This window comes from Arctopsyche grandis, chromosome 4 (assembly GCF_051622035.1).
Source record: "Arctopsyche grandis isolate Sample6627 chromosome 4, ASM5162203v2, whole genome shotgun sequence".
In the NCBI taxonomy this organism is placed as follows: domain Eukaryota; kingdom Metazoa; phylum Arthropoda; class Insecta; order Trichoptera; family Hydropsychidae; genus Arctopsyche; species Arctopsyche grandis.
Window position 1 is genome coordinate 21,412,327 of NC_135358.1, and position 18,404 is coordinate 21,430,730.

The 18,404-nt window shown below is 37.3% G+C and overlaps 2 protein-coding genes across 2 annotated transcripts; both read left to right on the plus strand.

The window, feature by feature from the left end:
- The first annotated feature begins 1,146 nt into the window (after positions 1-1,146).
- On the plus strand, positions 1,147-3,920 carry LOC143910453 (nucleoside diphosphate kinase 6-like). The gene is made up of 3 exons (XM_077428944.1): positions 1,147-1,731; positions 2,525-2,685; positions 2,834-3,920. Exons 1-3 carry the CDS (start codon positions 1,526-1,528, stop codon positions 2,926-2,928), a joined length of 462 nt encoding a protein of 153 aa, XP_077285070.1. The 5' UTR covers positions 1,147-1,525; the 3' UTR covers positions 2,929-3,920.
- Positions 3,921-7,268: 3,348 nt separating this feature from the next.
- On the plus strand, positions 7,269-9,054 carry LOC143910378 (non-structural maintenance of chromosomes element 3 homolog). The gene is made up of 5 exons (XM_077428821.1): positions 7,269-7,559; positions 7,629-7,800; positions 8,025-8,137; positions 8,215-8,310; positions 8,757-9,054. Exons 1-5 carry the CDS (start codon positions 7,275-7,277, stop codon positions 8,871-8,873), a joined length of 783 nt encoding a protein of 260 aa, XP_077284947.1. The 5' UTR covers positions 7,269-7,274; the 3' UTR covers positions 8,874-9,054.
- Positions 9,055-18,404: the final 9,350 nt, after the last annotated feature.

The window sequence follows — 18,404 nt, forward strand, 5'->3', positions numbered from 1 at the left end:
CACGTGGTTCTCAGCAGATCCTCCGACATTTCCTGGGCCGCCAATATCCGGAGGTCTCTCAGGAACTGTGATGGCTTCCTGTCGCCAATTTCCTCGCGTTCGAGGAGTCTGCGATGTCTCTGTCGTTGGCCGACTCCTAACCTCTCCAAAATTTCCTTCTTCAGGAAGGTATATCGCTTGAGTTTCGGGGGGGCCACGTGGATGTCCCAAATCTCCGTCATCACCTCGCGAGGCAAACACGCGATTGTTCTGCAGTATCGCGTGTTTTCGCTAGTGATTCTGGCGGCTTCGAAGCTCGCCTCCATCTGTGCGAACCATATTTGGGGGTTCTCGGCCCAAAAGGGGGGGAAGGGGGGCACGGGCGCCCCCAAAAAGTCAAGATTTACCGTGCTTTGGTTGCGGTCGCTGTTCTCCGCGTTTTCCTCCATGTTGTTCTGCACATTGTTCTCCCCGCCTGCTTCGGCGGCGCCGTTGTCTGCTTCACCGTCGGACATCGTGTTTCCAAGATTGTCGGGAAGAATAGGGGGGATGGGGGTGCGCGCTGTCTATCACGTCGGGGTCACCACTGTGGGTCTCGGGGGAACAGGGTAGTTCCTCCCCCACGAGTTAGGGCCGAATGGTCGAATGACAGCTCCACTGCCGTAACCATGGCGACCGGTGTTGCCACCCTCTTCTATGGGGTCGCCACAAATTAATAAATAATTCTTGTTTAATGTCTTTAAGGCCATGTATGTCAGTTTAATTGTTACGGTATAATAGAAAAAAAGCTCAAAAAATATTTAGAATTCTTACGATTAAAAAAATTAAAACCCTTCTATCTTCTTCTTTTATTAAGTATGTACCTTTTGTGTCCTTTATGGTGTTTCTGTCCATTACTAACTGAAAGCAATCTATGAAATATAAAAGCCAACGATAATAGTATGTTATATTTTATAGCATGTATTCGTGGTAAACGGACTACTAGTCATATGTGAACCAGTCACAGGACAACCGGTCGCTCTAGATCGGTCACACGTGATCACCCGTCACACTAAAACTGGTCACACCCTAAAGCTGGTCACGATAAAACTGGTCACACATCAAAATTTTTCGTGACCAATTTTTGGGTGTAACCAGTTTTAGGGTGTGACCAGTTTTCTCGTGATCAGTTTTAGTGTGACGGGTGATCACGTGTGACCGATCTAGAGCGACCGGTTGTCCTGTGACCGGTTCACATTTGACTAGTAATCACCGAACCGTATTGGTAGCGGTTCGATTATTATTCCGCAAAACGCGATCTCGCGCACGTCACTAAAATCTCGATCATGGAACACCTGGCACCTAAAAATTCCATCAATCACGCGAAATATTGTACTATCGAGAACTCGAGTGCCAGATATACCGTATTCGCGATATTCGTGGTAATTTGCGTAATAATCTGTTTACCTTTGGCAGCAATGAATCCAATGGTGAGTGTCAACTGCGAGTGGCAGCAGTGAGTGCTTATATTATCATAGCTGTCATTCGTGTTTGGAGGTTAGTGCGAATGAGGAGTTTGACGTTAGCCGTGTTAAAGCCGCAGCTGGTGGCCAACACTTGGGGAACAAAACAAGTCCAACGACTTATCAGGCAGCAGGGTTTCCGAGTGGAGGCAACGCGTCGATTGATCATCACCCCGAATCTTGCCCACCGACTCTATCATCAGCACCAACACAAGTTCTTTTACCAGAGACTAGTTACGTCTATATGCAGGTGAAACGGCCGGGTTATTCAAACAACAATTTGTCGGCGGATCGCTCATGTATAGTATTATCGGCAGATTTTGTTCATTTTTATCCAAAGTTGGCTTTGGATAAAAAAAAATATATTTTTGAAGTGTAAAATTCTCTAGACAATTAATTTTAAGTATTTTAAAACAATAAAAAACTACAATCAATAGAAAAAACATCTGACTATTGATTCCAATACTCACTTTGACCTACTCTCATTAAAATATTCTACGAAAGGATATCTCAGTGGCAGCTCAACTGACTTTGCCGCGCCTCGAAGGACGTAAACAACTTTCTTCTCTAGTACGTAGATTTCTCCAGTTTCAATTCCCAATATTCTCTTGGTCACAGCATTCTGAAGGACTGTACGTATTTGAAATGGTTGTAGGACTGCACGTATTAAAATGTTATGTAGGGTACAGCATGCTGATACTATTATTTTACAGTTTTCAAGGTCAACCTGTATTTTGGTTTGCAATATCATTAATCGGTTTTTGCATTTTCTAAGATGCGTCTAGCTCGTGAAAGTCTATTTATAAATGCGTATTTCTACATTTTAACTTGAAGGCTTAATAAAGTAAATGCCGCATCCATATGCGCGTTCACTCCTTGCGATATGAGCCCTCATCCACTCAGGCCAACTGATTCAGTTTGTCCTTCTAGTGTATGGTAGGCTTAAAGTCTGACCGTACTAGGTGACAACTCTATAATGCTGTTTGCTTCTGTTTTTTTTTTGTTGTTTTTAAATAGAAATAAATGTGTTGAAACTTTTTCAGTGGGCCTGTCGTTGCACACATTTTGTCAAGAGAAAATGCAATTCAAAGGTGGAGGGATATGTTGGGTCCTACGCAAGTGTACAAAGCAGTATATTCTCACCCAAATTCGATACGAGGACAGTTTGGATTAACGGACACCAGAAATGCGGCACATGGTTCTGGTTCGTATCACTTTTTTCCTAGCCAGTTTTGAACCGCTTCATTAAATTATTTAGTGCTGTTTGGTTTGATTTGTAATGAACACAAACGAATTTTGAGATTTGAGATACATATGTATTCATATCTAATATTTCATTATAATTTTTCCAGATTCATTGGAGACAGTTTCTCAGGAAATTCCAATATTTTTTCCTGAATTTTCTGTTGAAGATTGGTATACAAAAGAAAAGTCCAATATTACTTGAACACAAAATTGGCACTGTGATAATAAATTAAGCAAGTTTTGTGGAAGTGGATGCCCTAGTCACTTTTTGATTATTTTCAAAGTAGAATGTTATGTATTTGCTAAATTGAAACATTAGTTATTTTACTATATTATTTTACCTTACTTCTGTGGATTTTATAGTAGTACATATATTACATATATTTAGAAGTTTGAAATTTATTTTATTTTTGGTTTTACAAAAATCTTTATCTGAATGTAAGACTACTTAATTTGTATATAATTTCACAAGTATCAGTTGTAAGGGGAAATTAATTTTAATTGATGATGATGGTACAGGATGGGATAAAAACCTTCGCACAATTAGTTTGTTTAACCCTTTGGCTGCTACGAGGTTTTTCAATGTCCAAGCGAAAAATGCTAACATTTGTAATTATTTTGAAAAAAAATACATATAATATTTTTTTTACATACTTACTTCGCCGAACGCGCGTAATTTTTGAAATACTTAACATGCATTTTTAAGAAGCAGCTGTGGACTCGCGCTCTCTCTTTCTGTCTTGCTTTTAAATGCGTGCGTACGAAAGAGATACCTACATACATATATACACTAAATAAGTTTTGACGATTGTTTTCCGACGCATTATTTTTTTCAATAATCTATTTTTAGACATCGATGTCTTTTTACAACATGCAATACATATGAAACAGGTAGCGGTCTTTTTCTCTTTCTTTCTTGGTTTTAATTGTTTACGTGTGAGCGAGACACACAAGGATGCGAAGTTTCAAATAATCAAATAATTTTTCAACATGTATCATAAACATTTTGTATGCATTTCAGTTGCATTTGATTGATTGCACGAATTCGTGACGTCTCGTGACCTATATAATTGAAAGCGGATTTCTATTGTTTTTTGTTACTATTCCATTTATTTTAACTCTGCAAAATGATAACGGACAGTGAAAGTGACGAAAGCGAAATAAGTAATAACTCCTTATATGACAACGAACCCGAAATTGACATTGATTATGAACCCGAAATTGACTCTGATGATGAACCCGAAATTGAAGAAGCATTTGCCGAAGTATTTTTGGATCAAGATTTATCCGATAATCCTCAACTACCACCATTTGTAGAAATCCCGGGCCCGAAATATCCACCACCAACTGATGCGTTGCCAATTTCGTACTTCAATTTATTTTTTACCGAAGAATTATGGCTGATTATTGTTATGGAAAGTAATCGATATGCCCAACAATATATCGATTCTAACACTTTGTCTTTTCATTCAAGAGTGAAAAAATGGCATCCGACAACAGTGGGAGAAATGAAAGCTTTTTTTGCTATAATCATGGAAATGGGTCTTACTGTAAGACCAAATATATTATCATACTGGTCCACAAATTCTAGATGCATTCCGTGGTTCGGAAAAATGATGGCAAGGGACAGATTTATACTTTTGCTAAAATTTTTACATTTTACGAATAATGAAAATTTTTATCCTTCAAATAATCAAGAATATGACCCATGTAGCAAATTTCAGCCTCTAGTCGATCATGCGAATACTTTATTTCAACATCATTACGTACCCCATCAATATATTTCTATCGATGAATCACTAGTTGGAACGAAAAATCATACACAACTTTTACAATACATGCCAAATAAAAAACACCATAAATGGGGTATCAAGTTTTGGATGCTCTCTGATTCTGTTTCAAATTATTGTATGGCATTATTCTGCTATAGGGGAGCAAAAAGTGCTGAAGATCGACAAGCCATAAAAAAATTGGGACTTGCGCATGTTGCAGTAAAAAAATTACTCAAAATGTGTGGTTGTATCCGAAAAAGCTACCATCTAATCACCGACAATTTTTTTACTAGCATTCCTCTGGCGCGATATCTTTTCAAATTCGGAACTTATATAACGGGAACATTAAGAAAGAATAGATTGGGGATCCCAGTCGAAGTTAAAAGATTAATGCCTGTGAAGACTGCTAAACATTACAGAAGTAATGAAATTTTAATAACGGGGTATCGTGATAAACCATCTCATAGAAAACCTGTATTATTATTGTCGACATATGAAAAGGCACAAAATACCACAATAACGAAATCCATCCACGGTCAAGTCCAGACTATAACGAAGCCATCTTCAATAATTACTTACAATAAATACATGGGTGGTGTAGACACATCAGACATGATGAATTGTGTATATATGGACGAGAGAAGGACAGTTAAATATTGGAAAAAAGTCGTTTTTAGCATCATTTCTAGAATGATTGTAAATTCATATATAATATATAAAAATAATAAAAATGAACCAATTCTGTCAAGATATCTATTCATATCTCAAATCATAGAGACCATTGAAAAAAATTGGATGATTGAAAAACAAAATTCATCTTATACACCTGAGATAAATAGTGGTGGAATTAGAAAACTACCTGAGCGCAAAGAAAAAGTTTGTGTTGTTTGCAGTAGAAAGAATGGTGGTCCCGTTAAAAGATCACGCACTATATGCATTATATGTCAAAAAGGACTTCATGGTAGTTGCTTATCAGAACATTTAAAATATTGCAAATGATTATTTTCACTAATTTTATTTTACTTATTACTAAATTTTGGGGCAATTTTGTAAGGCTGGTCGTTATTTACATTTTTGTGGGCTGGCCACCCCTTAAAGTCTTCCCCTACCCAACATCGACAGAGAACTCTGCCTCTATTCTGGATCGAACGTGAAGATGTACATGTCATACTTGTTTTTTAATTGTAATTTAATGTAATTTATTTAAAGTTTTTTATTATTGAGCAAGTAATAAAATAAAGTTTTTGGAATTTATAAACCTGTAGTCATTTTATTTTATATAATAATTAATTAAAATAAATATAAATGCGTGTATAAAAAAAATGTTTCGTGCCACTGATGCGCTGTCGGCTCACAGAAAGTATTGAAATACGACAATTAATGACGTCAACAACGATCGTCGTAGCAATCTTCGCCGATTTCAAAACAACGATTTATCGTTGTTGTAGCAGTCAAAGGGTTAATGTTTCTTAAATAATATTTGATATTGCATTAATGGACGTCTGAGTACATGCTAGGAAAGTGATAAGTAAGCTTCGGCGCGACCCTGCGCACCATTGTTCATTGTTCTTTTTTTTTATGCTCTCTAACTTTGTAGTTTTCCCTCTTTCTTGGAAAATAGCCCCAAAACTCCTATTTTATATTCCAAAAGCACGCTCCACCGCCAAAGACTGGTGATAAGCATATCACTATATTCTTAACCTTTAAAATACGCAAAAGCAGATATATATCGGCTTACACAGAATCGAAATAAAACAAAGAAATTATTAAAACATCTCAATTTTTAAATTACCGCCTCAGTACCTGAGTACTATTCATAGTAGCTGTGGACAGAGTATGGATGGGAGTTAGGGCGCGAACACACAGCGAGGGATGCGGTATCTTGTATGTGGGATATATTTTTTAGATAGTTTTAAACATACAAAAAAAACATGTTAGATGGCGGTCGTATACGCGGTATCGTGCGGTATATACATGGGATCGTCTATTCATTGGAGCGGTCTCCTTGAAATTCTATAGAATTGTTTATACTAACTTGACGGTGATATATAGCAATTCGACCATTGATGTATAATATAATAGATCCGCCCTCACGTGTTATACTTGTCTCCCTTTTGGGGCATGCAAAATACATGGCGCATGCACAGTGTCTCTTAGTAGGTAGGTAGGCACCGCTGCGTCGTAGGGAAAAAAACCCAACGTCCCCGTTAGTTAAACCCCCCGCACCCCTCAGTTAGTGAAGACAAGATCTCCGACCAAAATAACACGTCTGGGCCCATCTAGTGTATTATACATCAATGAATTCGACCCTTCGGCCGGCCAGAGCTTGACAGTGATCGATAACGGGGTATCCCATATTTGCACAAAAATATAGCAGAACTTGTCGAAATAATAAGATCATAGAAAATAAAAATTATTAATACAACTTATTGTAAATGAGCTGCAATTGATTAAATAAAAGTTGACCGCACCACTGAGATTCATCGTTAGTTAAGGGAGAAGTTATAGTTGTTAGTCTGGGTATAGTCATTGGCCACTTGAACTAAAAAAATATACAAGGGCGTACCCTTGAGGATATAAAAGGTTCTCGGCAATCTTATGTGATTTTTACAAACCTCTTTTATGTTTCACTTACGATTATTAATTTTAAAATCCAACGGCCAACAATTATACCATTTCATAATATATAATTTATGCTCCATAATATATAATTTTTACAACATTTTTATAATGTGGTTAATACTTGTGTATGGTTAGAATTTGCGTTGTTACGGTTATGGCACACGCGTTGACAGTTGATTATTGTGGGTTGGCGCGTATTCGAAACGTCAACGACGAAGAGCTGCTCAGATCCAGAATCATGTCGAGTCATGATCAGGAATCGGATCATAATTTGAATATTGCAGAAAAGGCATGTTGTCGTTTCCTGTTGACACAGGCTTCTTCCAGGATTCCTATTAAACGGACCGATATAGCTTCACATCTCCATGCTCTCGACAAAACCCTATCTTCTTCGGCAATCACGGAAATAATCAGACTTGCAGCCAAGCGCTTAAGAAAGGTAAGTTTATCAACTAAGTTCATAGTGTATTAATTTTTTCGTATGAATGAAATTATATATTGATTTTAGGTGTACAGATTGAAATTACATAAAATCAGTTCCAAAAGCAATACTCAGTACATATTGATATATGATGATACTTCAAATGCAGAACCGTTGCCGACAGTCATTGAAGAGAATAAAACCTTATTAATTGTGGCGTTAGCGCATATATTTATGAGTGGTGGCTCTGTGAAAGAAGGTAATAGACAATTTAAATTTGAATTTTTTTATTATAATTTTGACATATGCCAATGATGATTGGATACTACACTTGTCTGATTATAGCACAATCGCTATTTAATGAAGGCATTACTCATATTCCTTTCTCATTTTAGTTTAAGTCTGAGGCATGTTATTTAAATATAAAGCTCATTTCATTTATTTGTTGATGGTAGAATAATATGTAATTATTTTGGTTTTTAGACGATATGTGGCGGTTCTTAGAAAAGGCTGGTGTTATAAAAAGTGAAACTCACTACCAACGGAAAATTTTAACCCAAGAATTCACGAAAGAACTGTATTTAAATTATAATAAGGTACAACAGAGTGCATATTTTCTTAAATATTTAATTTAAAAAGATTTAATAAAATTTTATCATTTTATGAATTTTAGGTTAACGATTCCGGTATTACCAGATATATTTTTGAATGGGGTGAAAGAGCAACAGTTGAAATGCCAAAATTAGATTTATTAAAGAGTATTACCCAGGTAATTATTACCCAAAATGCATGTGTTTATGTATAACATTAACTGCTTCCAAACCTTTTTGATTTATTGAAAATGCAAACAAGGCTCTTTTTAATAGAGCTATCTTGCAAAGAATTTTGAACTTTTGATTTACGCCAAATATTGTTTAGATTTTTACTTTTTGGTTGATAAACATTTGAAGAAATTGAAATCGGTTGATGACAATCAACTGGCTTAACCTGAAGTATTATATATTACATAATCAATTGAAAAGTGTTATATTACTTGTTAAATAGCTTTTAATAATAGTATAGTAAAAGTATATTGCATGAAAATTTTTTGCCATTCTAGATATAATCATATAATTTTTCAATAGTTGAGTGTTGGCCAACCTTTATCAAATCGCATAATAAGTACTATGATTTCTATTGCCAAGATTCTAATTAGTTATTTTAAATCACTTCTAGGCCTTTGATCGACCCCAGGATTATTGGTTTGAACAGTTTAAGACCGCCCAAAATGAAGATTTGAAAAATTTTCCTTCACGAAATGAAAATGAAACAATGGATATCGGTGATGAATGATGACTATTATTTTTTTTAATTACATGTATATGAAATGTTAAAATTGAATTTTAAATACATTTATGTACATATTTGTTTATTACTATTATGTGTGTAGGTAGATGGATGTTTGTTTATTGTGTGAAAAGTGTTGTCTGTGAAAATTCACTTTTATTGAGAAATAAAATTATGATATTATATTTTTGTATATTTTTATTGGACAAACGAATAACAACTCAGAAAAAGGACAGGACATTTTTTTCCTTCATAAGGGCCCATCTATGGAACACTCAAATATTATCGACGGTCGGCTCTCCAAAAGTTTTATATTTTTGTCAAGCTGGTGATCGAAAACAGTCCATAATGCACAAATAAATATTAATGTGTTGTTTTCATCTTCTGGTATCACCGTTTCTATCTTTCGTTTTATTTTGCCGAATCTGGTACCCCCTCCCAACCTTCAATATACCCTCTCGAGACGTAATCTTAATAACTGATCAAAGTTGTGCTATTTTTTTTGTGTACATATCCTGATGGGGGATAACACGTAAACAATATTATTTAACATCTATAACGCAAAATACATCTAAAATAAAATCCATTTATGTATTGATGTTAATTTAAAATTAATTCAGTCTTTTAATCAAAACATTTAAAAATGTATAAAGAGTGACACACGCGTTGGTGACATTGTTCCAACGTGTCTTTAATTTAATCGCGGGAAACGGATTAATAGCTTTCGACGTGGGGTGTCTCGATGGAAGGAGAAGGGGGTTGAAAGGGTACGTACAGATGGGGTAATTTAAAAGTCCCCAGTTGCCAGTTTATCTACTTTTTTTATATATTTTCCCATGATGTCATTATGGGTTACCCCTGAGCGACACTTTTGGTACTAAACTTAAATTTATAATTTATAAATTTGAAATCATATTCAAATAGTGGTGACATTTTTAGAGGGTAGGTTTACCAATTTGACGAGAAACCATTTTAAGAGGGCTGGACACCAGCGCCTTGTCCATACAAAAGTATTAGACTTCTCCCTTCCTCAACTATGGCACTAGAGAAATTATTTTTTAATATGCTATGGATATCCACCATTGGGTTGCATCTATCGTTTTATTTTTTATAGGAGCTAGGAGCCGCCAAACATCTATAAAATCACCTCTTTTTTGCACCCACGAAAAGAGTCCAGCTTGCCTATTTAACGGTCGATTTAAAAAAAAATACGCGCATAGTTGCACAGAAAATATCTTTCTCATACCGATGATGATTTTTTTTTTTAAATTGGTCCAGTTTCGGAGGAGAAAATAGGAGAATACGAAACTTTGATTTTGTCAATTTAAAATACATTTTATCTGGTCGAAGCGCAACTGTCGCATTCACTCAATATGTATATCATCATTTACAGCCATTCGCCATCCACTGCTGGATGAAGGCCTCTCCAACACGCTTCCACTCGTCTCTGTTTTGCGCAACACTCATCCATCTCATTCCGCACATTTTCCTAATTTCGTTCACCCATCTTCCTTGCGGTCTTCGTTTTACTCTTTTGCCTTCTCTCGGGTACCATTCAAGCACTTCTTTTGTCCACCTTTCGTCCATCCTCCTAGCTACGTGACCCGCCCATTGCCATTTCAATCTCTTCACTCTATCCACTATGTCCACTACCCTTGTCATATTTCTCACCCACGTGTTCCGCTTTCTGTCTTTCCTCGTTATGCCAAGCATACAGCGTTCCATACTTCTTTGAGTGCATTGGATTTTATTTAGCATCTTGGCGTTCAGTGTCCAAGTTTCACATCCATACGTCATCACTGGCAAAACGCATTGATCAAAGATCCTTTTCTTCAGGCAGAGTGGCATTTTTGATTTAAAAACAGCATTCATCCGTCCAAATGCACTCCATCCTAATTTCATACGTCTCTTTATCTCTTCCAATATGTATATATTGATATACATATATTGTCGCATTCACTCAATATATACATTCACTCAATATATCGAAGAAAGGAACGGCAACAAAATTAAGGTTTCGGGTGTACAGCCCTCTTAATAATGAAAATAAATTGACAAACTCTGATAGGAAAAGATTGACTCGGAGTCTGATACAGAAATACTTACGAATAAATAATTTTTAAATCGAGGTCAACACAGGGCTCGAACCTGAGAACCTATAGGTGGTTAAGCAACGTAACCACCGAGCTTTGCTCATGGCTACTCGCGGCAAGTAAATTGAAATATGTTTCAGTTTTATTATACAGGCGAATTGCTTGAATCTATTGCTTTCGCTGGTTTTTAAAAAATGTTGAAAGTCGCTGTTACATTGTGAATATTTCAATCAGATTTTCAGACATTTTATCATATCCGTTGGCAGATGTTGTTGCGCTCTCGGTTCGTCCCCGTAAAAACAATTCCGGAAGCCATTTTTTATTTCCAATTCTCTCCGTGTTTTTCCAGCTGATGTTCGAGCGACATTAGTTTTATATTTTATTTCGTTTCATGAAATATCGTCATGTGTTTTTCTTCAATATTGAAAAATGTGTTGGAAAGGAAACGCTCCACAGCTAAGCGAGGATGCAATGGACCGCAAAAATGGACGAGTAAATGGAGCAAAAGCAATCTCGACTTCGCAACCCGAAGAAACGATTCGACCAGGACAAAACTCATCAAGCCATGACCTTATTTGTGTGATTGCCACTGCATTAAGTTTTATGGGCACGAGTGGTACATCGGAGTTTATTGAAGTGCATCCCCTGCACTCATTTAATCCAAAGTAGTGCCACGCAAAACAAACTCCAATATTCAATGAATAATTTACACGTACTTGCTTTGCCTCGAGTGGGAATCTCTAAAAGCACTACAGCTAATATTTGCGTAAGATATAAACGGAACAAAGAAAACCTTCCTACCATTTTCACCATTTCCACTTTTCCCAGCTATGTACATATATTTTCTGTCTACCTATATATCCGGCAGTTGCTTTGACGAGGCAGTGAAACGCGCTATCGTAAAATGAGGGGAGATTCATCTGGTTAACCCAACCCCCTCACTTTAACTATCCTCAAACCTGCCCAAAATTTATATTACATACAATGAACTTTATACACAAGTACACAATGAAACTCTTACCCAAAAATAACAGCGTTGAAAGCGTTGATATTTAACCTGAAAATTTTGTAAGAAAAATATTTAATCTGATATATAAGTTGCAAAAAATGTGAAATATTTGGGCATCGCATGCTGGAAGCTATTTTCTCAATAGCTCTAAGACTCTAAAGGCGTGGTATGAAAAACTGGGAGTGAAGAAATCTCATGCAGTAGAAGAGCTCCGGCAACTTTACGACTGTAAAGAAACCGCAACGAAATTACCAGAAAATAGAGAGTGGCCAATTTCAATTGCACGATTGTACTGGGATATACTGTCAAGGTTGTTTGTATTTATAACATTGGCGTTACTTCTTAATATAATATTTATATATATAAAAAAATCAGTATTACTTGGAGTTATTGTGAAAATAGAAGAAGCAGAAAAGGTTCAGCTAATTTATATTCCCTCACTGTAAACCCCTTGTGTATATTTTTTTACCGCTTATAATTATTATGTAGGTACGTACGTACATCAGTGGAGTACAATACACATATGTACATCAGTGGAGTGCCGTGACTTCCTGATGTATATATGTATATCTCCCTGTTTTTGTCGCACAGTCTTACTTGTGTGAGCGCGAGCACGATACAAGGGGACTATTGGTGACGTCATACCGATTCCCCTTGTATCCTGCTTGCACACACATAATTAAGGCTGTGCGACAAAAACAAGGAGAATTTCACGGCACTCCACTGATGTACATATGTGTATAACAATGTAATTTTTAAAATTTTTGTTAGAGATATATAACCTACGTTTATATATCTCTAACAAAAAAAACTCAAGTTCTCGTGTTCAAAACATTGCGAGCGTGCATACCAGTGACGGCTCAGCCAGCAGTATGGATCGGGGGTTGCGTTTATGTTTAGCACCAAGAGGTTACCGGGTTCGATCCCGTGCTAATCTTTAATACTGCTGGTCAGACTTGGATATTTGTGACTCCAAGTCGATCGTTTCTTATCAAAGTTTGCCAATTTATCTGATTTCATTGTTGAAACGGTTCCTCCATGAAATTGGCAACAATTATCCTACCCGCTATGTCACAAATGGGTCTACCTCACGGGCCCGAATATGAATCGCCCGAAAACGCAAATATCGGAAGGCAAAGATCGAAAATCGAAAGATCTTAAGTCGAAAGATAAAAAAAAGCGTGCATGGTAAACGGTACATACTCACGTACATACTCACGTACATACTCACTTAATTTGCGCGAGCAGGATACAACAGGAACAAGAGGAACAGGCTTTTCCTCCCGTATTCTGCGCTCGCACATTAATCTCCCAGTATAGTACAAATCGGTGGCCCTTACGGCAAAAGCAACTCTTGAGTTGATGAAGACTCGAAAAATGAACTCTTACCGAAGCATTAAGATTACGAGTGGAAGTAACATAGATAACACGCGTACTTGTCCCGTAAACCATCTACCCCCACTCCTAATCTTAATACTTTGCTACGAGTTCATTTTTTTCGAGTTTATTTTTCGAGTCTTCATCAACTCAAGAGTTTGTGCCGTAAAGTGGACTCAGTATAATGCTATTTTTATTCGTATTTGGTCACTGGTATGATCAATGAGCTACTATAACCAGATTCACCTCTGCAGCTTACACGCTGTGAATTCTCACGAGCCGCCACTGGGACATACTATACGAATCATAAATAATGAAACATTTATTAAGTCAAAACAAATTCATAAATAACTTTATTTTATTTTATTATTCTACGTTGAGGGGGAGGGGGGGGGGGGGCTGTAGGTGCCATTGTGCCTTCGATAATAAAACCGGCGACCGAACAAAACACATAAATTAACATGGAAATAACAAGCGAGATGTTGCTTTCGCACTAGAAGCCGATAACAAGACGGAAAACAAACACATAATAACAAAACAAAGCGCATCCGGTTCCGGTTCGCCATGTCGGAAAAGCGTACGCGATTTTCCGCGCGCCACGGCCCTCCTCTTTCTCTCCCTTCAGCCGTAAACTAGGTCTCTTTACGACCGGTTGCGAGAAGTCACCACTTAAAATTGTCCCCGAACCCTGTTCGCGATTCGCAATTCGATTTTACTGCGAAGGATATTCTTGAGTTCGATCGCGAAAATCCCGAAATGCCGAACGCGTGCGTAAAACGCGAAAACATTCTACGGTATAAAAATGTAATGCGATTCTGCTATAGTAAACATATTCCACGTACATACTTATGTATTGAAATACATTAAATGTTTTACGACACATTCGGTTTTATAATGATAGTTATTGCTAGATTATGATGTAAGCGATTTTTATTCCCTGATATTTCGTTGTATTGATTTATTATAAAGCGTGAACTCTCCTGCCGGGAGGCAACGAGGTTAGCTTTTCCGGAAAAACGTCGAGTTACGGTTACATGTGTACTTGAGTCGGATGTGCACAAATAAAATCTTGATTGATGACCGGTTCCGGAAAAGCTTCGTTCCGAGTCCCATTTTGCATGTTGCTATCTAAATGTGTATGCGTATACTTACTCAGAATCCCCTTGCCTTATTTCGATTTATAAATCTGAAATAATTAAACCATATAAGTAAGTTATATTATAAATTACACGTCAAATATCATAATTTTGTTTTTACTATCATCTAAATCTCTTAACTTCTCTAGATTTGTGCATATTGTAAGGTACATTAACTTTATTGAAGCTATTTTCGATTTATTTTCACCGGGACTTTTTGTATACTACATTGTATACCATATTATTTCGTTGAGCTTAGTCAGTGTTGTCATATAGTGTACGAGATCTTTGTTATATTATTTATATTATTATTTATTATTATATATTATTTATTTTTACATATATACCAGGAAGGCCTTACAGGTAAATCCCGATGCGCCTTCCTGGCCAATTACAAATTACAATTACAAAAACAATGCAGCATTTTTTATTACAAGTCGTTGAATTTCGAGACCCCGAAAAACTCGCAAATTAACGAGACATCTATGAATTGTACATAAATTTTATTGTACATTAATCATACTCAAATAGTGGTGACATAGTAGGTAAGAAGGATTTTTAGCCAATTTTTAAACGGGAACCGTTTCAACAATGAAATCAGAGAAAATTAGCAAACTCTGGAAGGAAACGATCGACCTGGAGTCACAAATATCCAAGTCTGAGCAGCAGCACTACAGATCTTTTTCAATCGAGGTCAGCTCATGGGATCGAACCCGATGCCTCTCGGTGTTAAGCAGAAGCATAACGACTGAACTATTACAGAGCATGCTGAATTAAAAAAAATCAGAAAAATACAAACAAAAAATATGTCCCTAAATGACCCACCCGCATTAAAGAATTCTACAGAAAATAAAATGTCAGGACATTTTTTATAGTGAAAATAAAAGTTTTATATGTTTGAGGGGAGTTTGAAATATTTCAATAAATTGATAACATAAAAATATGGTTTTTGAACAAAAACGAACTTACAAATTTGATTAGTTAATGAAATGTAACAATAGTCAAACGACTGAAAAATCGAAATGCTTGTGACAAAAACTGGAAAGCTTTTGATAAGGGTCTGGGTCACTGCAAGGAAAGTGGCTTGATGGAAAGTTGAAAGATAGAAAAAATTAAAATCGATTCGTCGACTCGTCATTAGTGTAGGTCGGAGTTTTATATCTCTTTCATCATAATGTAACCCTGGCACATGTAAAGATCTTTTAAATTTCTAACACCGACCTACGCCAACGACGATTCGTTGAATCGATTTAAATTTTTTCCATCTTTCGACTTTCCATTAAGGGCCTCAGCACACTGGCCGGACCGTCCGTTGCGGATATCCCGCTGCGTACGTCAGTACGTCCGTTTTCATACACATGAGCGATATCCGCCACACTAGCGGACTTGCGGACCGTCCGTTTAATGTGGCGGCTATTGCTCATTTGTATGAAAACAGACGAACTGGCGTACGCAACGGGAGATCCGCAACGGACGGTCCGGCCAGTGTGCTGAGGCCCTTAGTCACTTTCCTTGCAGTGACGGCCACCAACTTTTGCGAAATTGTTTTGTGCGGAATAATTACCGAACCATACAGCTCGATGGACCTCTTTGCATGTATGTAATTTAATTTGTATTTGTGTTTTGATTTTTGGTGGCATTATTTCCAGTGACGTGTAAATAGACATCAGTGATATATTTTTTATAGAAAATTAATTCTCCGTCTCCTTCAATATATTATGGAGGATGAACGAATGAGACGACTGGCATGTTAATGCACGTGTTTATTATATGACAGCTGAAGACAGAGTGAGTAGTAGCTCTCCGAACCCAGCCGAGTTGGTTCCCACTCGCAGGAAGGCAACCAAACTCGACCATGTCGTATAAGCGAGCCGCCACATCACTCCCCCCCCAGCATCAGCGATACCAAAATTACAAAGAAACAAATTTTACAAAAGAAAAAAATTATTGTTACACAAAGAGAAAAAAATTATTACGTGGGGAGAAAAAAAATTGTTAACGTGGGTCATCCGCTGTGTACATAGGTGTACCGCCCTGAATGGTCGGTAGATTCGAGGGCGGTGACGTCGCGAGCAGGACGGTGGGTGGTCCGATGGTCGCGCCGATGCGATGCGATGCTGCGGCGGCGCCGCTCTTCCGAGGCTGATGTCGGTTGGTGGGGCGGCGGGGGCGGCAGGGGCATCGATGTGGTTGATGATACTCCGAGCTGGACTGTGAGTCGTTGTGGCTCGTGGAGGTGTTGTAGCGCTACCGCCCGTCTCGGCGTGACGACGCTCGTGGGGACGGACGGGGCCTTGATGATGATGATGGTGCTGAGGTGGTGTATGTCTTGTGGTGCTGGATGACCGTTCTATGTGTAGTGGATCGCGCATGACTCCACATCCAGCTGTCAAGATCGTCGTCTCATTCGCTCCCCCATTTTTTAAAGCACCTGTCATCGACGTTGTGGCTGGACGTCGGTAGGTAGGTAGGTAGGTAGGTAGGTAGCCGTGTCTGCTCGTTTATTGTCACCCGCGGGCCGCGACGCGTGTTGATGGCGATGGGGGCGCGGCGGGTAGCTTCCCCGCCTGGCTCGGCGAGGCAGGGATGAGCGGCATGTTGAAATTGATCGAGGCTGCGTGGCTCGATGTCGGGGGTCACCAGTATGGAGGATGAACGAATGAGACGACTGGCATGTTAATGCACGTGTTTATTATATGACAGCTGAAGACAGAGTGAGTAGTAGCTCTCCGAACCCAGCCGAGTTGGTTCCCACTCGCAGGAAGGCAACCAAACTCGACCATGTCGTATAAGCGAGCCGCCACAATATTATGAACTTGAAAAACATTCGATAGCAACTCACAAGCTTATAATAAGTAACTGCATGGGTATTTAGAGCTTATATATATACGGTAGAATTTATTATTTTGCGTTTATAGTTGTATTAGTTCGAAATATTTTGACGATTGGTATTGGTATGGAATGGGTTGGCAGCACTGGCTGTCATCGCTGTCGTTTGACGTTAAACATTGTTATGGGGTTTTGTCTCTGTTTAAATGTAGACACGTTTGTGTCTATCTTCGGGAGTTTAAAGCTCTTAGTATCGATTGTTTAAAACTACTGTCACATATTATTTATTTACATTATCAAATAATTTTTATAGAATTTTTAAACAATATTTTTTTTAATACACTTGTATGTAGATATTTAAAAACCTTTTGAGGGTTCGTCCTATATGCTTCCTATTCACCGTAATAATGAAGAGTTATCGTCTGTGGATTTAATTACATGTTTAAATATTTAAAGTGGTCCTGAAATTGAAAGGGAGCATGCATTACCCTGTCGGGTAATTTGGCCTATTGTGATACTTCATCAACCAATTAACTAAAAGAATTGTGGCTTAGCCTCATATAATACTTGGCAATTACCGGTCAACATCACAGGATGTATAATACATCGAAGATTTTCATCAAATAGTCAAGTGAATATGATAATTTTATCATTTTAATAAACATTGAAAAAATGCTTTATACCTAATGGCCAAGGAATATATTTTGAGTAATAAAATAAAAAGAATGCGACATTTGAAAAAATATTTTGTTTGTCAACATCTTTAAGTTCTATTTCTTGTACATATTCCAAAATACGTATCTATTTAATATTTAATTTTGCCAACATATGAAGTATTCAGCTGGAGAAAGATTGTGAGGTTCTGAATTATAGATCTTAAGACAATTTACTTACAAATATGCAAGAGATATGAAATAAACAATTTAATTCTCAATTAAATCAAATAAGTAATGTTGGAAGATGTAAATTGACAAAGGGAAAATTACATAACAAATAAACACTACTGATACAATATCAAGACAGCAAAAATCAAATCCCGATAAATCTTTTTCTATAAGGTTTCTCATTTTAATTGTTAATGTCGGTATACATT